The sequence below is a fragment of the Saccostrea echinata genome, unplaced genomic scaffold, assembly GCF_033153115.1.
Source record: "Saccostrea echinata isolate AGI-Se365-2 ecotype Australia unplaced genomic scaffold, CSIRO_AGI_Sech_v1 ptg000030l, whole genome shotgun sequence".
Classification (NCBI taxonomy): domain Eukaryota; kingdom Metazoa; phylum Mollusca; class Bivalvia; order Ostreida; family Ostreidae; genus Saccostrea; species Saccostrea echinata.
The window spans coordinates 34,258,384-34,283,912 of NW_026889779.1; the positions used below are offsets into that span (position 1 = coordinate 34,258,384).

The 25,529-nt window shown below is 32.7% G+C and overlaps 1 protein-coding gene across 1 annotated transcript; it reads left to right on the forward strand.

The window, feature by feature from the left end:
- Positions 1-898: 898 nt before the first annotated feature.
- Positions 899-12,895, forward strand: LOC133197753 (probable cytochrome P450 49a1). Its single transcript, XM_061333949.1, has 9 exons — positions 899-1,089; positions 1,255-1,480; positions 4,693-4,874; positions 5,017-5,204; positions 5,312-5,482; positions 5,677-5,840; positions 5,938-6,019; positions 8,709-8,915; positions 10,185-12,895. The coding sequence occupies exons 1-9, from the start codon at positions 909-911 to the stop codon at positions 10,335-10,337; spliced, it is 1,554 nt and encodes a 517-aa protein (XP_061189933.1). The 5' UTR covers positions 899-908; the 3' UTR covers positions 10,338-12,895.
- The last annotated feature ends 12,634 nt before the right edge of the window (positions 12,896-25,529 follow it).

A 25,529-nucleotide genomic window follows, 5' to 3' on the forward strand; every position in this document is an offset into this window, starting at 1 on the left:
ATTAGAGTGCCTAAAATAATTAATAAACTGAAAAAGTGTAAGGGATGGTAAATTTTGTTTTGGAAACACTCCGCAAATGACACAATGCTTTTTTTGCTGAACTTCACTTATTCTGATACATATTATAACGAGACAAAGATCCAGGATATCAGGAATATAAGTTTGTCATCATTCAGACATTTATAACTAGTAATTTTAGATTGTTGCATTCGTGTATGAATCAAATAATTTGATGAACATATATTCCTTTCCTTTTAGCTCAGTCCGATTTTCATTTCCATGAATTTATTTGATTGATATTTAACAAATGATCACTGAAAATTAAAGTAAAGAAAATGCACAGAAAAATAAGACAAGTGTACAGTTTGCAATAAAAAGGTATCGTATACTTTTTGTATTTTGATTTTTTTTTTAATTCGGACTCTTTTTGTGTTAATACTTTAAATGCTAAATTATATATTTTTTGCGGCCGATTTGATGCTTTGCGTCGATTTAACTTGTTAAAGGTAGCCCGCTTGGCGCAGTGGTTAGAGCGTCTGCTTTAGAGTCGCGAAGTAAGGAGTTGATCCTTACGTCGCGGGTTCGAATACCACTGTGGGACGTGGAGACCGGTCCTTCGGATGAGACTGTATAAACCGAGGTCCTGTGTCGCAGTATGTGCTGGCACGAAAAAGATCTTTCACTGCTCAATGGCCGTAAGTGCCGAGTATAGGATAAAATTTGCAGCTCTCCACCGGCAAGTGGTGGCGTCTCCATATGAGTGAAAAATTCTCGAGAGGGACGTTAAACAACAAACAAACAAACAAAAACTTGTTAAAGGTTTGTGTTCAGTCTACGGAATTATGGGAATTTCGTGTATGCTTAGTATGTATATAAAAATAATACTTTTTACAGGAGTTCACTTTGTTATGTTCTTCAAAAATGACGTCATCCGGATGGTGTACTCGGTTCCTAGTCGACTGTTTTCATCACCTTGCCATGTTCCTGAGCAATCCTTAAAGAAAGTCAGACCATTTGATGAAATCCCGGGTCCCTCTGGTCGTTACAGCATACCTTTTATTGGACAAGTGTTTCACTATGAGCCTTTCGGTAAAGTTTGCATCTATTTAATGATAGATTTAAATATGATACAGAACGCAAAGGTTTTAGCTTTTTTTGTCTTTGTTTGGCCGGGGGTGGGGGTGGGGGATTCAGAATCAATCAAAACATAGCTTATTCCTATCCCTGTCCAATATGTTCTCTTCTGTGTTATAGGTCAGTATTTACCAAGCACTTTCACAGATTTTCTACGTGATCTGCACTGTCAATATGGGCAAATAGTCCGCCAGAGGGCAGGCATGGACTGGATGGTCTTCTTGTTTAATCCTGTCGATATACAGCAAATTATGTTTCATTATGAAAAATATCCCCTCCGACCCACGCCTCATTTAATGTATTCATACGCCAAACGGAAAAATGTTCCATTAAGTATGGCATTTCTGTAAGTATACGCTCTGCACCATGATGTGGTTTGCAAGAATTTTGGAATTCTACTTAATAATTCAATTAAACCAAAAGCTTTTCTGATCGAAATTTGTCTGTTGTCTGTCACATGAAGGACACATGGGAGACAATGAATTAGAAATTCAGGAAAAATAGGGTTGGATCATATAAAAGCATTCTCAAGAACCACTGGACTAAAAAAAGAGGATTTTTTTGAAAGCTTCCTAAGCGTAGGTTGAAGTTCTGTTCAAAGCATAGCCTAATCATGGCCCATAGGGGTAAGCGGGGTTAAAATGGGAATATATATATATATATATATATTTATATATATATATATATATATATATATATATATATATATATATATATATATATATATATATATATATATATATATATATATATATATATATATATATATATAATTTTATATATATATATAATTTAATTTTGTTTGTATTCTAGCCTCTGATTGGTTAATATCCAAAAAGGAACACAAATTATTTCTGCATAACCTGGTTTGGTATGGGGACACCCCCCCCCCCTGACAACCAGCTGAATCATCTGTATCCATACAATCCTCTCATTTCCAGTCCTCGGGATTCATGGAAAATTCCAGATTTAATAAATGTACCTTTAACTTCAAACAATAATTCGATCTTACCACATGTAAACGAACAACAAGGCTGCTAGGCCTATGCATCAGTTTTTACCTCCCCTCGCTTCCCATCACTTCCGTTAATTCCGTTACTATGGTTGTATTATTGAGCGGCAAATTTGAACTAATAAAAAGCAACGAAATTATACACCCATAGTTATTTAATGATTTTAAAATTAAATTATAAGGAATGACTCTAATTCTTGGCCAAATTATTCGAGTATAACCTGGTTTGGGTCAGTTTACGCTGTTTTATAATCCGTTTTGCGGATTATAAAGCGTAAACTGACCCAAACCAGGTTATACGCGAATAATTTGGCCAAGAAGTAGAGTCATTCCTAAAATATATTAGGAATGACTCTACTTCTTGGCCAAATTATTCGCGTATAACCTGGTTTGGGTCAGTTTACGCTTTATAATCCGCGAAGCGGATTATAAAACAGCGTAAACTGACCCAAACCAGGTTATACGCGAATAATTTGGCCAAGAAGTAGAGTCATTCCTTATAATTTAATTTTAAAATCATTAAATAACTATGGGTGTAAAATTTCGTTGCTTTTTATTAGTTCAAATTTGCCGCTCAATAATACAACCGTAGTAACGGAAGTACCGGAAGTGATGGGAAGCGAGGGGAGGTAAAAACTGATACATAGGCCTAGCAGCCTTGTTGTTTGTTTACATGTGTTAAGATCGAATTATTGTTTGGTACATTCATTAAATATGGAATTTTCCATGAATCCCGAGGACTGGAAATGAGAGGATTGTATGGATACAGATGATTCAGCTGGTTGTCAGGGGGGTGTGTCCCCATACCAAACCAGGTTATACAGAAATAATTTGTGTTCCTTTTTGGATATTAACCAATCAGAGGTTAGAATACAAACAAAATTAAATTTTATATATATATATATATATATATATATATATATATATATATATATATATATATATATATATATATATATATATATATATATATATATATTTTTTTTTTTTTTTTTTTTTTTTTTTTTTTTTTTTTTTTTCCCAGCAGAATGCATATTAATATTTACATCATATCTTATATCATCTCTTAGACATGATAACTTGTGTATATTTAAGAAATAAGGTATCATTTTTAAACATCTATCGGGATATAAATACGGGTTGGTCACGAGATCAAATTCCATAAAGCCCGAAGGGCTTTATGGTAAATTTGATCTCGTACCAACCCGTATTTATATCCGATAGATGTTTAAAAATGATACATTATTACTTATATTTACATTTATGACTTATTCATATTTTATATTTTCCTGATTATAATCTTTCACGCGTGAAATGTTTTATTTTTCAAACTCAACGGCACGTATTTGATCCATTGTTTGCGCGTCGACCCTTTATGACGTCACTGAGAAATTACGTCGAACGTTTATGATGCGAGGAACCTGTGTTTATACGGATATAGATACGCGTTGCTTTCAATAGTGTTATATAAGGGAAAACATTTGCAAATGTAAATATATCAGAATGAAAAAGAATTTCACAAAATAACCTAATCTATTCTCTTCAGTCATAACACTTTATATTTACCTTTCTAAAACTACAGTACACCACACAATATTAAAAGCCAGACTTGTTTGGAAAAGGGGATGTAATATATTCATTTTATTAACCCTAGTATACCTAATTTCATTTCTTAATTTATTGTTCTATTTTTTTAAGGAGATGCTACTTTACTTTTTACCTGCCCAACAGTTATTATCTGTCTTTTTATAAGCTAGTATTCCTTACACTAGGTAACCAGCTGGTAACTATAGCACCTCTAGGAGCCTTACATGTAACAGAAGTTCAGGATGACTCAATGTCTCCTTTTCTTTTTTCCAGCATATTCCAAATAAATCACACATCCGATGACGAATAGATAGCTTATGTTTCAATGTAGTAAACTCAAAAATGCCCCTCCATATCCTGTATGAGCAGGGATCAATCCTGGTATTTCTAATTTTGTGAGCAGTTATAACAGTCCCTAACGTGCTCTGGTGTCTTTCTTTCACTGATATATATATACATATGAAAATATACACATTCATTCATTGTCAAGGCGGTGATGATATAATTTTCCACAAGAAATCTTTGAAAGTGCATGATTTACAAAGCACAACAGGAGACTACCATTTTAACAGGAGAGCTAACAAAGGGGGATTAACCCTTCAAGTATTGCTAAATATTACAAGAGTTACCAAAAGGGAAGTTACTCTTTCAAGTATTGCAGAAAGAATTTTTTTTTTAAAATAAAGTTTATGCTTTTAATTTTCATTATATGTACAATATATCATGATTAAAAAATAAACAGCAGGGTCATCATAAGCCATATATGCAAGAATCCTCAGGTTGTGCTGATTCATAACCGTTCAGTTTTTGGTTCCATTGGGTAAAGTGGGGTCACAAAAGGGGATGAAAATTTTACATTCAAATATAAAAATCTGACAAAATGATTTTAAAAAAAGATAAACGCTGCATCATGAAAACGTTTCATGGAATGTAACATTAAATGCTTTGTACATTTTAAGGAACAAAGAGAAGTGGGTGGAAGCACGTAAACCCATTCAGGAAGTCATCCTCAAACCTTATGTTGTTTCCAAATACTTCAGTGAGTTTACTGACATAGTGGATGATTTTCTGATGTGTAGAATCGATAGGGACAATCGGATTGCTGATGTTCTGGAGGAACTCACGCGACTCACAATGGAAAGTAGGCATTCGTTTCCTGGTCTTATATCAATTTTTAAAGCCAGTACAGAATAAATTCAAACATCAAAAGTGGTATTTACAATTATTATTGATGGTTTTTAAAGTGACGTAATTTACAATATTATTAATTATTCCATTTGCAGATTCTGGGATATTATGTTTTAACAGACGTCTTGGTAGTTTTTCCCATGACCGACAAGAACTTCTTTCAAACATTAAAGATGTGCATGCTTATTTGGGACAATCGTTTGATATCTTCCCGTGGTACTGCCTGTTTCCAACTAATTTCTATTTAGATTTTGAGAGAGCCTATGATACAGTTCGAAACACGGTATATAATTTTATAGAAATTAAGACAGGTTATCTCTCTTTTCTTAAGTGGCATAAGACTACAAATGATCAATTATTCTCGCCATGGCATGTTTTATCCACAGATAGACACGACAAAGCCTTAATGAGTGTCTAGAGACAATCAACTTCAAACGCGGGATGATCTCCAGAGGCCTGCAAGATTTCACATTCTTAGAGAAGTTAATATTGGATCATAGAATGACACATGACAGTGTGGAGAGCGCCATAACGGACATGTTTATTGCAGGAACGGACGCGGTGAGATTTCCGTAAAATTCATATAAAATTTAGTTAGAAGGTATGTACATGTACCGTTCAAAGTGTCTAATTGCAGTATTCAATCTATAATTTGTTTAAGAACTATCAATACAAAACGTTAGATCTTTACCCTGTGGTATCAACACGCACCTGCTTTCTTCAGTCTTTATTAATGTATGATAATTCACTTCCAGACAGCCAACGCCTTGTCATTCGTCCTTTATCATTTAGCGAAGAATCCCTTGGTGCAGGACCGACTGTATGAAGAGATAACGCGCTGTTGTACAAATGGTCTGATCTGTGAATCTTCTTTTGCAGACATGCCTTATCTTAAGGCTTGTATAAAAGAATCCCTTCGGTATATTATTCTGTACTGTGCCTCTGAATCTGTGCTAAATAATATACATTCAAACTTATTTATTCAAATGAATTGTGTAACGATCGATATATTGCAGACTTGTTCCTCCTTTGAGAGATGGTGTGCGTCGACACGTGGAAAAAGACACAGTGGTTGCCGGCTTCCATATACCAAAAGGAGTGAGTTATAAATTATATACTAAGATATATCAAAGGATGGTTACTGGTTGATCCAGAGTTATGTATTCTCTTGCTTTCCTCAAGCCCGTGTCGCATTTCAAACAAAGTTTGTTTGTTTGTTGGTTTTTTTTTTCATTTTCAAACCGAACATTTTATATTGTCTTTTACTGTACACAAAAACCTCCTTCTCAATTTTTTTGTTTGAAAAAAAAAATAATTTCAATAAAAAGAATAATGAGTATTAACTTACTTTTCCAACACTTTTGATAAATGTATGGGGAAAACCGTTTACTAAGTATGGTATCATAACGTAGATTTACCAAATCCCAAAATGAGTTAAGGAGAGATTCTCGTCTGGTTTCTGACTAGATGAAATATTCAAAGAATATTTGCTTATATGTTTTATATTTTTAGATGTAAAAGATTTAAAAAGATCATATTTTTTTTCCTCATCACAATTGTACAACTTTAAATAGAAATGGTAAACTGAGTTTGAAATCTAGCAGGGACTATATTTTTGGCAGAATGGTGGCGTATGAAACTATCTTCTTTTCTGCCTCTCAAAATTATTATAGAACAATGAATTTAGGTATAATTTTTACACAATCAAAGACTTGAAGAAATTTTTAAATGTAAGTTACATTAATAATAAGGGACTAAAGTTTTTATATATATCAAATAAATATGATTTTTCAAACAAACTACAATTATGTAAGCTTTTAAACGCTTCCAATCTAAGTACAGATTTGAGCAAAAAATCTGTAAAAAGTGTTTTTTCTCTCTTACTTAGCGATCAAAACTTTTTGTTTTTATATCATTTTGTGTCTTTGAGTGACAACTTTACCATATGTAAAAATAAGAAAAATTTGAATATAGGAAGCATATAAAAATAACTAAAATATCCTAAAAATTTAAGAAAAATAGAGAAAATTCGGATTAGCCAATATCCATTTTAGTTAAATTATTGTCAATTTGGTAATACCATCTTATAGACCCTATATGGTAATATCTCTTTATGCAAAAAGAAAAACATTTAATCTTTTGAAATAGAAGTAGGCATCGCATGATTTGCAACAGTAATTTTTTATTCTTAATGTCCAGGGAAAAGGTAATGACCTTGACCTGACCTTGCCTCTAATATAAAACGGTCAAATTTAATCTAACTGATGCCATCATTTAGTGATACTGTCTTCTTGATTCTGTGAAAATTTCATTGATTTTTAAATACTAGAAATATGAGAAGAATCCCTCCTTAATGTATAGCACAATCCAGAATGACATTTTCGCTTCAGCCATTTTCTGATCATATCTATTGGTGGTACATAATTTGGTGTCTGTGGACCAGTGTTGTAACCACTATTGCAATAACGAACACTATATTTAAAATAATTTTTTCAATAGTTGCCGTTATTTCAATAGCAGTTTTATGTGTGATCACTATTGAAATAACACATACACATGTACTTAACTTTTATTAGCTCACCTGAGCTGAAAGCTCGAGTGAGCTTTTCTGATCACCAGTTGTCCGTCGCCCGTCTGTCTGTCCGTTCGTCTGTAAACTTTTCACGTTTTCAACTTCTTCTCAATAACCACTGGGCAAATTTTAACCAAACTTGGTACAAAGCATCCTTGGGTAAAGGGAAGTTTAAATTGTTAAAATGAAGGGACAAGTCCTCTTCAAAGGGGAGATAATCAAGAAAAGACAAAAATTAGGTGGGGTCATTAAAAATTTCTTCTCAAGAACCACTGGGCCAGGAAAGCTGAAACTTATGTGGAAGCATCCTAGGGTAGTGTAGATTCTAAATTGTTCAATTCATGACCCCCGGGGGTAGGGTGGGGCCACAATAGGGAATCCAAGTTTTACATTGAAATATGTAGTAAAAATCTTTAAAAATCTTCTCCTCAAGAACCACTGGGCCAGGAAAGCTGAAACTTATGTGGAAGCATCATTGGGTAGTGTAGATTCTAAATTGTTCAAATCATGACCCCTGGGGGTAGGGCAAGGCCACAATAGAAAATCAAGTTTTACATTGAAATATGTAGTAAAAATCTTTAAAAATCTTCTCCTCAAGAACCACTGGGCCAGAAAGACTGAAACTTATGTGGAAGCATCATTGGGTAGTGTAGATTCTAAATTGTTCAAATCATGACCCCTGGGGGTAGGGCAGGGCCACAATAGGGAATCCAAGTTTTACATTGAAAAATGTATTAAAAATCTTTAAGAATCTTCTTCTCAAGAATCACTGGGTCAGAAAAGCTGAAACTAATGTGGAAGCATTCTGGGGTAGTGTAGATTCTAAATTGTTCAAATCAAGACCCCCAGGGGTAGGATGGGGCCACAAGAGGGAATCCAAGTTTTACATTGAAATATGCAGAAAAAATCTTTTAAAATCTACTTCTCAAGAACAACTAGGTAGAAAGGCTGAAACTTATGTGGAAGCATCCTGGGGTAGTGTAGATTCTAATTGTTCAAATCGTGACCCCTGGGGTAGGGCGGGGCAGCAATAAGTACTGGAGGGGGGTGAGAGAAGTCAGGTGAAAACAGCAAGGCCAAAGTTACTCAGGTGAGCGTTGTGGCCCATGGGCCTGTTGTAAAAATTATTATAATAGACCCGTCTAGATTTGGATTTACTATCTATATTGGTACTATATAGGTAAATCCACGACTGTGTACAATGTTTCCTTTCAGACAACGTTGGTATTTTGCAATAGCATCATATCCTCTGACAAGAACTATTTCCCGGAAGCCCATGAGTACAAACCTGAGAGGTGGCTCCGGAATTCGCCCTTACGTAGGAATATCCATCCCTTTGCCGTTCTCCCCTATGGTTTTGGTCGCAGAAACTGTATCGGGCAAAGATTTGCTGATCTCCAAATGCGCATATTCATTGTTAAGGTATAAATGACATTTATTCAGTGTAAAAAAGAAAAATAAAAATAAAAATAAAAAGGTAAAATATATATAACGTGATAGAATGTACCACTTTGCCGTATACACATGTATATGGTGCAATCTGCAATTGAAATTCCTATTCAAATGTGTAAAATTTTGTCTAATTATTGCAGTACTTCGCCGGTCTAGCATGCATGAATTATCTTACAAATCCCTATATATTGGCATCAATGAAAAGGTTTTTTAAATGTGCTTTTCGCTAAACACATTGAAGAAATACAGATACTGTATAGGGGGAAAATAACTCGCGGTGTTAATATTCGCTATATTCACGGTGTTAATAAATCCGTGAATTCAAGAAACAGTGAATAAGTTTTAAATATTAAACCTCGATGTTTTATTTGGAAATTTGAGAATAGACTACGATAGGTATATATACGTACAATACATGATCATTCAGTAATTACGAGTATAGTACTTGTCATTCAATTATGTTAATTATCACGCTTTACTTTAATTCAAATAAGCAGCTAATTACCAAAAGTTGTTTTAATAGATACATTTTCATCAGTCAAAACGCATGGGTCATCGGTTTTGATTACCCGTGCGTAACGTTACCACGTGTATTTGTTACCTGCATTAGCATTATGCGCATTAGTTTTTATGGAAATTTTGGTTTAAAAAATATTATTCGAATAACTATCGAACTTGCTGAAGATATGGAAGGATATCATTAAGTCTACCTACATTGATTCCAGTGTCTTTTTTTTTCGCTGCGATGTGTTATACCTTCGGAAAGATGTACGTACACATGCACTTATAGGAAAGTCATTTGACGTTTATTGTCAAAAAAAATTGTTTTGATTAATCATAATTAACTACTAAATCTAATCATTTTATATAAATCTACCCTGTTCGTGAAGTGAATACATAATGCTGATAAATGTCGTTCTAGCTATACTATGGATTACACGGATAAAGACAAAGGAGGTAACTTTTATCATATACCGATTCCGCGAATTCAACAAACCGCGATCGTGTCCGAGGAGAGAAAAACGTGAAAATTACAACCCGTGAAATTAATCCCCTATACAGTAGTCCATCACTTCGGATGTCACAGGATTCGAACAAGTGACAAATCCAGTATTTAGCATTTATTTTAATTTCACCTCGTATTTGTTTATATATAGAGAGAGAGAGAGAGAGAGAGAGAGAGAGAGAGAGAGAGAAAGATTTCCACTCTTGACCTGTCCCCTTTTTGTTCTCTTTTAGCTGCTTCAGAATTTTTCGCTAAGCCTTGCTGAGAAAGAAGAGCAACTGCCATACAAGTACACAATATTTGCTGCACCTTCAAAAAAGTTCTCTTTACAGCTAGAGAAAAGAATCAAGAGACAAGACGATGTCAGATGCGTTGCAAAGGGGTAAAAAATGAATTCAAAATGGAGGAAGTCAGTATGTCCTGAAAAGTTGTATCATAACAATTAAGATGAAAAGCCTTTTGCTTGAAGGCATGGGCTTCCTTGGGAGAGAATTACGTTCGTGCATTTGTTTTAATCAATGGTGTATTTTCTGCATGAGAAAAAAATTTAAAATTCTTTACCTAAGAATAAAAATGAGATATATTTCATCTGGAACCGTACTAAATGTCAGGATTTAAAGCAAAGAACAATTATTTCTATCAATGTAGACTAGGAAAATTTTTGAACACAGTATTTTTATTCCAAATGATAAAAAAAATATTCTTTTTTGATTGGCAATTAATTGGTTTATCATGTGATAGCCAATCCTGAATCATGTCATAATTTGCATAACCCGCTTTAGCAAGAATAAGTACTTGTAAACATTTTTAAAAATTGAATGAATATACATACATAGATAAAATTAAAAGAAAAATAGATACACACATTCCCTGTAATCATATGTTAATATTACAATTACTAAGAGCCAATTTGATGTTTGAAGTGTATGAAACTACTTGATTAAACATAAGCCAAATTGCAAAATAAAAAAAAAGTTGCCTACATAATGTTAAGGAGGGATTCTTGTCTGGTTTCTGACTAGATGAAATATTCAAAGTATATTTGCTTATATGTTTTATATATTTAGATGTAAGAGATATAAAAGATCATATTTTCTTTCCTCATCACAATTGTACAACTTTAAATAGAAATGGTAAACTGAGTTTGAAATCTAGCAGGGACTATATTTTTGGCAGAATGGTGGCGTATGAAACTATCTTCTTTTCTGCCTCTCAAAATTATTATAGAACAATGAATTTAGGTATAATTTTTACACAATCAAAGACTTGAAGAAATTTTTAAATGTAAGTTACATTAATAATAAGGGACTAAAGTTTTTATATATATCAAATAAATATGATTTTTCAAACAAACTACAATTATGTAAGCTTTTAAACGCTTCCAATCTAAATACAGATTTGAGCAAAAAATCTGTAAAAAGTGTTTTTTCTCTCTTACTTAGCGATCAAAACTTTTTGTTTTTATATCATTTTGTGTCTTTGAGTGACAACTTTACTATATGTAAAAATAAGAAAAATTTGAATATAGGAAGCATATAAAAATAACTAAAATATCCTAAAAATTTAAGAAAAATAGAGAAAATTCGGATTAGCCAATATCCATTTTAGTTAAATTATTATGTCAATTTGGTAATACCATCTTATAGACCCTATATGGTAATATCTCTTTATGCAAAAAGAAAAACATATAATCTTTTGAAATAGAAGTAAGCATCGCATGATTGGCAACAGTATTTTTTTATTCTTAATATCCAGGGAAAAGGTAATGACCTTGACCTGACCTTGCCTCTAATATAAAACGGTCAAATTTAATCTATCTAATATCATCACTTAGTGATATTGTCTTCTTGATTCTGTAAAAATTTCATTGATTTTTAAATACTAGAAATATGAGAAGAATCCCTCCTTAAGCCCCTAGAACATATTTAGTCTCGCCGTGTAAAGGTGAGCAAACTTTTGCCTTACTGTTCAGATTGATTTATTGTATGTGGACAGTAATGATGCGACAAGTTTCTCTTTTATACTTGTTTTACATCTATCAACTAAATAAAACCCCTCACCAAGCAGTCTATTTACTGGTAAACATTAATCCACGGATTATTGGATTTGACTAGATAGCTTTTCCTGGCGATTGATTTCCACATAAGAGGGCTACACTAACATCAAACCCCGTCATAATTTATAAAGATTTTCAATTCAGAACCGCAGTAGGGAGTTCTTTTTAATATTCTTTTATAAACTCGTCAATTCACAAACATTCATTTTACCCTTGTCGCTTTGCATTAGATTTCAATGACTCGATTCTTCAGCATTTGTAAATTTACAAACCAGCGGTACGGACCACAAATTCATGTCATTCAAGCGTTTGTAATTTGTGTAAAATATCATTCAAGAAAAAAGAGCTTATAAGAAAACGACTGGATGCTGTCGTCATCTTTGTGCAGCATATTTTCGTTCACGGCACGACACGTCTGGGACTGAGGCAGTCGTGAGATTCAAGTAGATTGTCTGCAATCAGGAAACAAGAAGTCCTATTTCCACTTTTGTCTGTAACATTTTCACATATATTGAATAATGAGACCTTTTTTGTTTTTAAATGTTTTACATTACTCAAGAAAACGAATTGATTAATGGATTTCTTAATTCCACAAGCATATGATATAGATATTTGGAATAATGAAAATTCATCGTATTTAGGAAAAACCTCATAAGTCCATGGACATTTGTTATCTGTAGAGCTAATGGTCTGTTTTTTTCCCTAAATATGAATTTTCATTTGTCCAACCAGAGTTGTTTTATGTGCACAAAAAAGAAGTCGGGATTCCTTGATTTAGTGATGGTTTTCTGTATATATGTAGATATTGATAAAGCGTTGCATGTGTTAACAGAGAGTGATGTTTTTATAAATAGCTATTTTCTGTTCAATATTTAATTTCGAATATATATATATATATATATATATATATATATATATATATATATATATATATATATATATATATATATATATATATAGTCTGTGTGTGTATTTCATCTCTTTATGTAATAAGTTTTACTGTCGAATAAAAGAAAAGCCTATTATAATATCATCCAGAAAATAATCGTAGAATTCCTGTTTAATTTTTTGTTTTTACTATTCGGTATTTTGTTAGCTCATTTTTTTTAGTTATATGTTTGTAAAATTAAATAAAGGAACCATCTCTTTTCCCTCTTGTCAGTAGCTACACTTTATATTTGTGTATATCATTGTTTATGAAATGCAAATATTAAATCATTTTTCTTTTGTTGCTTTTTAGTTACTCTTTTATCATATGCCTTGTTGAATTTTATACATTTGAAGTTTATAGAAACAATTTTATGACATTTAAATCAGCTTCTCTGGCGTCTTTATTAAGAAGCGATATCAATTAATTCTACCTTTCATCAGTGATATATTATACGACCTTCTTCTTTCATTCGACATCGCTTCTCCTTTAAGCGTCATTAACACACACTGAGTGCTTACAAATGGCGTGGAATATACCGGCGCCGGGACACAGACACGAGCGCGCCTTCCAAGTTAGAAATGTTTTCCCTTTTATTATTCAACATTGTCTGCCTTGTAGGGAACTCGGTAGGATAAGCTGGAGATCAGAGGAATGTGGTGAAAAGGTCCTCTATAACACAATAACTGACGACTGTTACATCCCCTGCACATTAAGATAGGTGTCTGTCAATTTGGGGGTTCTTCTGTATATGCTTAAATCATCTTCAAACATCCATTCCTTTATAAAAATTAACATTTACAAACTTTAGGGCATGTCAAAGGCATCTGTTTAAAACAAAATGGGCAATTACTAGAACAGTATTTACGAAAGTCTTAAAAATCTCTTTGCAGTTATATTTTTCTCCCCCTCAATATTGACTAAAACATACATTGTATTTTCCAAGTACATGTATACATGTTTGTGTTATTTTCGGATATGATAAAGGAGTTGTGTGGTTGCCTTTCTGAGTTTTAGCATGAATTGCCTCAGAATGACAGTAAAATACTTCTATGTAAAATAATGAATTCTTAAAAAATGCAAACATGGTCATATTATCAGCTTTACATCTTAACCAGTATTTGCAGTTTTTTTTTTTTCTTTGTTGCGAGAACATGAAAAATGAAGTTTTATTTGCCGACAGAAAGGTTTCCCCATCTGTTGCTGATTGAGACATCTAATCATGTAACCGTCCCATCATACTAGTTATAGAAATCAAGCGTCGCTGGTCTTCATATGACGAGGCCCTGCAACCTTTCAAACGGTTTTATGGCGTCTCCATTTGTAAGGCTCAGCAGGATGGGGACAAAATGTAATAACGCCAAGCAAAACGCTATCAGCTGAGATTTGGCGGAACCACTCACGCGCAATCTACCGTCATGTAATACGACATTTCAAAAGTTGCACATCCGTGAAGAAATTAAAATAAGTTTCACAAGATTTGCCTTGAAGAAAGGGGAGATTACTCTTGCCATTTGTAAGGACAAACTCTAATTCTGTTTACACTAAACTTTTAGGATCAATCAACGTTTGTCGAAAGGTATTTTCAGGTAAAATGGTTACCCACCAAGAATCTGGCAAAAGATTAATCTCTTTGTATACGCATCTGTGGTTATGTCTTCGTTGACACATTCAGAATAGAAGTCAAATGTAGAATGATACATAAAACATACTGTAAATGTAGTATAGATGTGAAATATTATGTACATTTACATTAAATGTAATTATATAAGAAATTAAACGTCATAGAGTATAACTAATGACGTAATGTAAAACGGTATAAACTTAAAACGTAACGTTAACAACGCTAAGATTTCATAAGTTCATGATGTCATTCATACATAAATTACGTCGCCAAACTACTACCTACTTTAAATGCAGAATATTTACATTCAGTGTGATTTTCTTTATGAAATCCATTAGAAATCTACAACGTTCAAATCTCTATAACACACACGAAACCTTGTCACTGCGCGGTAGAATACACCTGTCAGTAGGAACTATATGCATTTTGAATACTCTAGGAACACCAAAATTTATATTGTTTTGACTCAATTTAAATTTAAAAAAAAGAAAGAAAGAAAACTTTTAATGTTGTCACTGTAATATAGATACAGAAGTAAACGTAAACATAATAACAGTACTGTTACCCTATTACTGAAGTCAGAATATATTGCATGCTACTATATATACTTCTGCATAGAAAGTTACATAATTTACGTTGTACAGGTTATGCAGGATGTTTAATACTGTTATAGAAGTCACATGATATAAGCAGGATGTTACATACCATTCCTCTAGTCACATGATGTTAGTAGGATGTCAATTACTGTTATAGAAATCACATGATGTTAGTAGGATGTTACACACTGTTATAGAAGTCACATGATGTTAGTAGGATGTTACAAACTGTTATAGAGATCACATGATGTTAGTAAGATGTTACAAACTGTTATAGAAGTCACATGATGTTAGTAGGATGTTACATACTATTATAGAGATCACATGATGTTAGTAAGATGTTACACACTGTTATAGAAGTCACATGATGTTAGTAGGATGTCACATACTGTAATTGAAGTCACATGATGTTAGCAGGATGTCACATACTGTTCACAGGAAGAAACAAGACCTTTCAGTAAAAACTGAAAGGCGGCTTTCAGTGACTTTTCAGTGGCCATTCAGTCAATGAATGGCAGGTATATTTCAGTGACCTTTCGGTTACTTTTCATCCACATTTTAGGTACCTTTCAGCCACATTTCAGTTATCTTTCAGTGACCTTTTCGCTCCATTTCCGTCGTCTTTCAGTCGCCTTTCAGTGACCTTACAGTCATAATTCAACAACTTTTCATCGGCTTAGTAATTATTCCCTAACAATTTAATAAATTTATTCAAATCTTTAATGAATGTGTTTCTGTTATACTTATTGTGATAAGAATATTCAGGTACGTTGAACTGGTAATGATTAGATGTTAAACTGTCTTTAAATTGCTTATTTTAAAAAATCTTAAATTGTGATTATAGACTATAAAATTTATGTCTAAATATAACTTTATTAATATTAAAATTACAATTTAACTGTGGACTCACAAAGTTGAAAATGATTTTTGAATTTCTAATTTGTTGCATGAAAATTGATTTTAGAAAAAGAAAACTATTTAAATGACAAAAGATAATGATCCAATATTCGTTTCAGAATTTCGTTAACTGACATAGATTGTCTTTTTTTCTGTAAAATCTTTTAATCAGTAATAAATATTTTCGCAAGCTTATTCAATTTAATAAGTTGTTAAATAAATAAACAATCAGTAAACTTAAAAAAAAAAACGATAATATCTGTCAAAATATGCTCTTCATATCAACAAGGAAAAACGTTTCTTCTTCTTTTTTTTCAGCCGTAATATATAGTTTTTCATTATTCTTATGTCCATCCGACACTGTCTAATGTGGTTAGTTTTCATGATATTATATATTTCGCAGTGAAAGAAGAGACAGAATTAATTATTTTTTCTTGTTGAAAAACTTGATATTGTAAATTCTGTTTCTTAATTGTTAAAATCACATGTTATTTTAGCTTTTAAATATATTGTTTTAAAATATTTTTACATAATTTTCTAGATAAATAATTTAAATCGTTCTCCGAGGTTAAGATTTATCTTGAATCATTTCTTTAAGAAACAGGTGCCTGTCGCCGATTGTCATCATCCCGATACGAGATGTGTAATTAATTAGTCTGTCCTCAAAATCCGCGCAATTAACATAGAATTTATAAAATGTATACAAGATATATACACATCGCCAAGCTCATCGATACAACAGGTGAACAACGTGTCTCAATTCGATTTCAAACACTGTGTACTGAAAATCAAAGTATTGGAAGATTATGCCAGTAGATCGGTCAGATATGAAGGAGGTGACTTTTACACTTTCTCAGAATGGATAAAAAGGAATGCCAAAGAATTTGATACATTACATGATCAATATGTACTGATTCCAGCTGACAAAGTAGGTAATACACAGTCTTTCTGAGGTTCATTATAACAATTGCATTTAGGAGGAACTTAGATAAGTCTACAAGAGGTAATCCAACTAACATGTATACTCTTAGTTCCCTTCCAAAGAATACACATTTCAGTTTTAAATGTTTTCCATACTTCTGACAACTAAATTGACTCTGAATTACCAGAGACATTAATAACATTGTTATTTATGTCTCTGGAATTACCCTACCTAGATTGGATTCCAAATCGTATCTTGTGTTTGGTCATCTACAATATTTCTCAAAATCATTATGATTCTATACATGAGTACGCTGCAGTTGATATAAAAAAGACGCTGGAGTTCCTCAATGACAATTTTATATATTGTTTTGCTCTGCTCCAAATTTGTATCGTTTCATTGGACTTTCGAGACTGAATACTGTTCGTTATCTTCATATTTTATTTGAGACTCTGTCCCCCTATTAGAAGACCCAGTTTAGCATTCTTATAAAATAGGATTTATTCAAGACTTCAACATGAAAATAAGAACTTCAATTCTCTTCCTCTGATATATATCTACGATTTTATGAATACAATATTCATTTAAATCCATACCTTGATTCATTATATACCACTAAACTCGGAAATAAAAGACACGATAGAATTTGAAACATATGATGCTTATTTGACTGTTTAACGAGACAGAGACATTGTTGACAAACTATTTAACTTTCTGATAAACGTACTGACTTCAAGTTCTCTATCGTTAACTTTCTTTATCTATGTTATATTATACCCTTAGCACCTGCATATGATATTTATGTTTCCCAGTTTATTCAATAGGCAAGAGCATGTTCTACGTGCAATGAATTTCAAAGCCAAAGCAGTCTGTTGTCAAATAAGTTCATGTTAACAGGCATCAGCAATCTCGTTGTGGGGAAGAAGGGGGTGCAATCTTTTTGCAATACAATCTGTCGTTATGTCGAGTTTTAAGCCATTATTTTCACACTAGTTTGTTCGTATATCCTATCAAGACAAAGGGTTCACTGTAATTTGACCAGTCAACAGGGCTTCTTACTCTTCCATTGCACCTGATCCAAACTCTGATGTTTCCAGGTGTCCGTGTTTGCTCAGCTCTCAACTAATGTGTAATATTTAATTTTTTTAGCTTGATTACTCTTCATTATCTTCACATGAAATTGAAGTTACACAAACTGATACATACTGTCAAAGTTATAGTCTCTGATACATACTATAAAAGTTACATACACTGATACATACTGTAAAAGTTACACACACTGATACGTACTGTAGGTATAACACAAACTGATACATATACTGTAAAACTTTCACACATTGATACATACTGTAAAACTTACACACCCTGATTCATACTGTAAAACTGACACACCCTGATACATACTGTAAAACTTTTACACATTGATACATACTGTAAAACTGACACACCCTGATACATATTGTAAAACTTACACACCCTGATACATACTGTAAAACTTACACACACTGATACATACTGTAAACGTTACACACACTGATACATACTGTAAAAGTTATCATACACACTTATACATAACTGTAAACGTTACACACACTGAATACATAGTGTAAAAGTTACACATTGACACATATTGTAAACGTTACACACACTTATATATAATTGTAAAAGTTATTCACACTAATACATACTGCAAAAGTTACACATACTGAAACATAGTGTAAGCTTAGTGAAGGGTTTCCTACTGTAAACATACTAACTTATTTACTTAGTGCTTTCTTCTGTTTAATCTTTCTCGAAATACATGAATATTTCAAAATTCTAATATGCTCGCTATTGAGTTTTGAAAACGGATCATATATTACATGTAGGTCTGTTTTAAATATTTTACAGTTTCAAGGTATGTATCTCACCGAACCTCCATTTGTAATGATTTAATTAAGAAGGTTTGCTAACTCTTGAAACAGTTATAGGGTTCTGCAGTCATTTGATATTGACGACAAAAGCAAGGACAACATTCTGATTTGCTCTGTTTCGATTATTTGGTTTATATAGGTCTTCTTTAATAGTGTTTTTAATTTAAGAATACTAATGCTGCCATAATAACTATGGCATGGTGACAACCTGTGGTTTTGTATATTGTGAAGCTAATACCTATTGACAAGTGAAGCTTCAGATTTAAATTCATTATCATACTTGGCCCCGGTATGTTGTAACCAAAACCGACATATCGAACAATTATACAACATTTTGACGTACTTTATCTTTGTAAATAATAATTCAATTAATAGATAACGACTATTCTTTGTTATCCGAAACAATCACCTGTGCTTAAAACATTGTTAAATACCGAACAGAAACTGGAGCTGCCACTTAATGATAACAATTTGTATTGCCAAAACCATCAATCTTATACTGTAGATTCATTAGTTCCCGTTGCAGCGCTGAATACCTGTATCATTGGAGACTGACCACGAATCAGGTTGCTTTTAAACGTTGAATTGTTCGGCGTAGGTGTTAAATCACAGCCCTGATCCCTTAACATCTAGTTAAATGTAACCAAATAATGAAAACATGTTACTTCAGCAGATAACATCGAACGTTATTGACGATTTATATCAGCGTTAGACAACACGGCTTTGAACCGATGTCAATTTCAGGTTTCAGTTTTCTTAGGGGCGTGAAGTGTGCACAGACAATTAATTCACAGCATGGTAATATAGAAAGGTAATACAAGATAATATCGAATTCTCTAACAGTTTATGATTCTCATGGACAGCAAACACAGCTATTTCCTCTCTGAGAGCTGCTGTTCATCAAAAACAAAGTGGAAAAACATGTTTGTTCTCGATGTTTTACATTGATTTGGTGCTACAGTACGGCTACATGATGAGATAATAGAGAAATAAAGTATTAAATGCTATCCATTTGATTGTCTCGTCTTCAGTTTTATAAAGAGAATGCATGGTAGACAAAATTAAACGGTGTTTCGTTTCATTTAAATAATTTTTGTACGGATTCGATGATTTTATCCTCATACAGATAAGTTTATTTTGTTACGAAATCCACGGAAAGTTTTTAAAAAAAGATATTAAATTGAATAGTACAGAAAACTTTGTATTCTTATGAATCTGGGACTTTATAGTAATGCTGAATACTTAGTAGAAAAAAAAAGTCAGGAATTATATCATGTGGAGAAAATGTGAAGAAAACGGACAATGGTGAGGCTTTTTCTCGGAGAATTTAAAAAAGCTAGGCAAACATTTTTTTTTTATATCCTGTTTAACGGGAGCGCCGACCTTAATTTGGGCTAAAATGAAATAAAAATAAAAGTCCCTAATTCATGTTTTATTTCTCCCGCCGATGGTCTATTTATAGTCACAAGTGTTTAAAAAACTGTTTTACAAGCCTTTTAAAACGCAATTTGTCATTGGCGGACGTAAATATATTCATTCGCAAAACTAGTGAGCCTGTATTCGAAGCGTGAAAAGTCACTGCAGCATAGCGCCAAAATGTCAGAATCGGAGGGTTAAATATATATTTCAATAGTCATTGTAAATAGTGACATATTAATGTCATATATTGGAAAAAGTATAAAATTTAAGATTAACTTTTAATGAAAGATTGACTGAAATAGATGAAACAGTATGCTTGATCAAATGTCATACGAAGGGCCACGTGTAACATTGAGGTTCATTAAGTATATATATATATATATATATTTGACAGTTTTTTTTCAGTACATTGAAATACGTTTTAAAGAGTTCTTAAACTAAATTTTAAGATAAATATGTTTTCTTTTACAAATAACGACAGAACACTGTACAAAGTGGCGTGACTGAGGAAATTCGAGTCATAACTTTCACCCATTCGCGATTCAAAATTACCTATGAGAATAAATGCTTGATTGACACAAGACACTTTTCCCCTTTCTTATGCCATTAAAACTTCATTGAATGCATAAAAGACACTTAAAACTTTCCGTATGTTTAAGTTATGTAAAATTCAACATTATACATGACTTCGAGGGCAACATACCAGAATATTTGCCCCCGAGGTGACAGGAAAGCCTTGGAGTGTTATGTCGCCCGATGAAGGCAGAGGGCGACATAACACTCCAGGGCTTTCTTGTTACCGAGGGGCAAATATTCTGGTATTGTTGCCCGAGAAGTCATGTAATATATAATATATAACATTTTTAAAAAACCAAAATCGGACATATTTATTGACGACTATATATGAACCTGTGTAAATATCTAGAAAAAAAAATGAAAATTATTTTTTTAAATACATGTAGCTGATTGGTGGGTATTAATAGTTTCGATAGTAATGCTAGGGATCATTAACACTTAAAATGATAACGGGGGACGGCTGAAAGTTATGAAGGCCGATTTCTCTTCCTTTATAAATAATTCCGAAATATTCCGTCTTGTTTCATTGCAGAATGTTTTCAGCACGCTGACGTTTGTGTTTATAACTTTTGTTGTATTTACGGAATTTTCTCCTCAATCAAACTATCTAGTTCCTCTGAATTTAAATGAGCATAAAAAAAACGCAGACGTTGTCCAGCCATTTTCATTTTCGCGGAACTGTTTACGGATGCTTAGCAACTGCCTCTGTGAATTTCGAACCCGACTTAATCAATATGCAGAATGACTGCAGGCGAGGGAATATATCGGTGTTCGGGAGGGCAATATAACTGTTTCCGGGGTAATATAACTATAGCCGGCGTGATTCAGCAGGTTTTCAGAGCATATGGATAAAAATATCATATTTGTGATATAATGGGAAAACTTCTTCAAAAATGTTATAATAAAAGATTGATAAAAGACCTTATTTTATTTGTAATCTCATTTGAATTTGGTAATAAAATGACCATCTTTGCAGTTTGTTTGTCTGTAAACATATCCCTCCCCCCGTGAAACAACAAAAGCATTGGTATGAATTTGTGAAATAACAATTCATAAAGCCCATAAAAATCAATTTTTGTTTCACGGAGGGGGGGGGGGATGTTTTAAAAATATTTCTCGTTTTCCATTGATTTCTATAGTGAAAAACGCAATTTTTACCAAAATTAAAGAGTTGTCTCTCTTTGTTTCCCCAAATAAGTTATGTAATATGAAAATTCACATAAATATCTATATAAATATGAAAAATCAATCAAAAATGTTAACTTTTGAAATTTGACTTGGAGGTAGGCTGCAGAACTGTACTATATCGTTCGCAGGTTTTTGACTTATTGTGTACAACAGCATGTTAATACCACAGGTACTTGTGGACAGGACCCCCCCCTTCCCCCCGATATTAAACCCCGGGGCTTGTTGGTCATCTTTTTCACAAATTATATTTATTACACTTATTCACCATGTGTACCATAGGAAAAAATCGTGAAAACCCCAAAATAATCGTTCCACACAAAAAAGTGCCTCAAGACACCAGTCCCTTTTTTTCATTCAAAAGTTGTCAATGTGGGTGAGAACCAGTTCTAACAAATATTCAAATTCTGCAGTAAACAGAGTATTGCCATAGTCTTTTATAAGAAAGATGTGTATTGACTACAATTGTGTTTAAAGTAAGCATGCTAGAAAAGAAAAACGTAAGGATAAAAGTACTAGATGAAATTAAAAATATTACTAATTGAAGAAGTTTGAGTAAGTTTTCAATAGATAGGGGTACGTTTAATTCGCCTCTATATATTTGAATTGCGGTGAAAACAATATATACGACTTTTCTGTTTATCATGTCTCCACGTGCACTTCAATATAGCACTACTGTAAATAAGTTTAGCTGATCTATTGAAAATCTCAGTTAATTCTCACCATAATTTTGAAAGAGCTACTACAAACTCCTTAGATTTCGTAATTTGCTGAATACCAAAAATAAAAGATTCTGAATATGGTTTGAGGGGTGTGTCATAAGGCCTATATGTTTACTGTGGCGACACTAAGGTTTAAATTGAAACGAAAAATGTTTGACAACTGAGAGAAGACTATAGAATTGCATGTCTGATTTGCATTAATGTAAGAAACTGCATGCTGTTACGACTAGAAATACCCACCCACCCCACCCCTTACCCAAATATCTAAGAGGACAAAGTTAGATTTAAAACAGTTCATTAATTGCATTACCATACCAAGTATCAGTTTTTTTGCATCTATTGGGGGAGGGGGGTTTTTTTCTTAATTTTTTTTTTAACCTAATTTAGCCCATATAAAAAATTTCCATCCTTAATTAAAAATGAAAATTTTTATTGCATTTTTTTTTCATTTTATAATTACTTTATTTCTGAATATCGAGTTTTTTAATTTTTGTTTCGACACCCCCCCCCCTCCCCCAAGGATTCAATTCTTTTTTAGAAAAAAAAATTCTGTAAAACAGAAAATAAAAAAAAAAAATGGTGGCCCTATTTACAATAAATTAAGGCGTGCACCAACGTGTATGTGTGGCCTTCAGACATGATCGACAGCGAATGGGCACCTATCACAGTTGATAGTAAGAACATATCTAGAGCGGCCCTGGTTCGAATCCTTATCCGATTTGTCGTTATATATTTCATCCTAAGGCTTCATAATCAGAATCGTAGGAAGCAATTTCAGTTTGCAGGGGACCAAATAGAAATTCGGGACAGCCAAAAATAAAATAAGAGGCTATTTCTGAAGGGATACGACCTTAAACTTTGTTTTCTACGGACGTATAACTATACTGGCAAAAATATTGGATGACGGTCCAATAGTGTCTCTCCCATGCAGTTGCCTGCTGATACATAATTTATTAACAATTTAGAAAAAAAAAAACCTCTATAGATGGTTATTTCTGTTTACATTTCGAACTCTTATCCATAGTTCTAATCCTTAATTTTAACCATCAGCCACTATTAACATGGAAATTAAACAAAAAATTCGAAAATTGAGGAGTTTGAAGTTTAGTTAAATAATATACCTTTTTTAAAAGCCAGTTTTCAAGAAATACGATATTAAACACGTTATGATACAGTAAGCGATTTTCTTGATGCATTATGCACACGTGACATTATAAATTATATGTGGCGGCGGTTAAAGCCAAATGATTTACTCTGACACATTAAAAACTATTGCAAGCTCAAGATCTAAGGAATAATCATAAAAACCTTTTCCCGAAGTATGTACATTTATTATTGATATATCTATAACAGAATGCATTTTTCCGGCTTCTTTGGAACATCATAAACTGTACCTAAACAATACGTGGTGATAGACAAGTCTATAATATCACCTAGAAAACAGTGAGAACTGGTTTTTTTTTTTTTTTTTTTTTTTTTTTTTTTTTTAATCTTACTTTTACTTTTTTTATCGTTTTGTTTGAGCAACAAAAATTGACAATGCTATACGACAGTAAATCTTAATTATATATACCTTTGTGTATATACCTTTTAGGATGAGACACTTTGCATATATCGCTATAAATAAAATAATTCACAAATTATGTATGACAATGTGGTGTGATTTATGCTTTATTTGAAGTATTAGGTGGGGTTTTTAAAGTTTTTGTTTTTCTTTTATATTTCTTCCAAGTAATTATTTTGTTTGCTATTTTCTTTTTAAATGTACAAACCAGCAATTTGTTACATTTCAAACTATTTTATATTTTTAATATCTATTTGAACATCGTATGTTATTCATACTCGCCTACCTACTTTTGATATATCGATATTTTATATTTTTTCTCTCTATAAAATATTGTTGGACAAGTAGAAGGATACAGGTAGCACAGGCCTTTCAAATTTATTAAAGGGATAAAAGAAAATTAAATGGGAAAACAGTTATTGGAAACTACAGTGCTTTACTTTAGGTTTCAGGAAAGGAACTCAGGTTCAGATTATATTTTTTAACATAACTTTGTTTCAAATATTCTAAGCTAATAATATAGTGTAGCTATTGCGGTTTGGCTTCTCTCCCTTTGCTTTATGACACCCAGCTACTGTGCGAGCCTTGTTTATAGACAGACCAGGGACGGATAGACGTATATTGACCAGACCGTACGTACACTGACCACCCCGTGTATATACAGAGACTAGTACACTGACTAACGACCGTCTGTATACAGAGACTATACAGGTATACAGAGACAAGTACATTGACCGACCACGACCGTGTATACAGAGACTTACACCTGTATATTGCAGGTGTATAGTATTTTCCCTAAATGCCCCCTTACTGACAGTGGTGAAGCAGTCACAAGATCCCCCTCCTTCTGGGGAGGGTTGTATCTGATCACGTGAAATCTTTGCTACTGCTTTGTTTACCATTAGGCTAGAGTTTTTTGAATGTAAGTGCATTGTTTTTCTGTTAAAATTAAGCTACTTATTCTGTCGATTTTTGCTTGATTCCTCTTTCTTTTTAAATTTTCGAAAAATATATTTTACACAATATTAAAGCATTTTCAAAATTAAAAAAAAAATGCACATTATTTGACATAAATTTTTTAAACACAACTTCTGGTGATCAGCCGCGCAAATAAACGGCTTCATTTTTTTCTATGACGCAATAACTTATATTTTTAATTTCTCGTGTTTTAGATCG

Bases quoted from the DNA above. Each gene is read 5' to 3' on its own strand.
- LOC133197753 (XM_061333949.1), top strand. From the start codon at position 909: ATGTTCTTCAAAAATGACGTCATCCGGATGGTGTACTCGGTTCCTAGT. The intron at 1,481-4,692 runs GTAAGTATACGC...GTACATTTTAAG, and splicing joins CCATTAAGTATGGCATTTCT to GAACAAAGAGAAGTGGGTGG. The intron at 4,875-5,016 runs GTAGGCATTCGT...TTCCATTTGCAG, and splicing joins CACGCGACTCACAATGGAAA to ATTCTGGGATATTATGTTTT.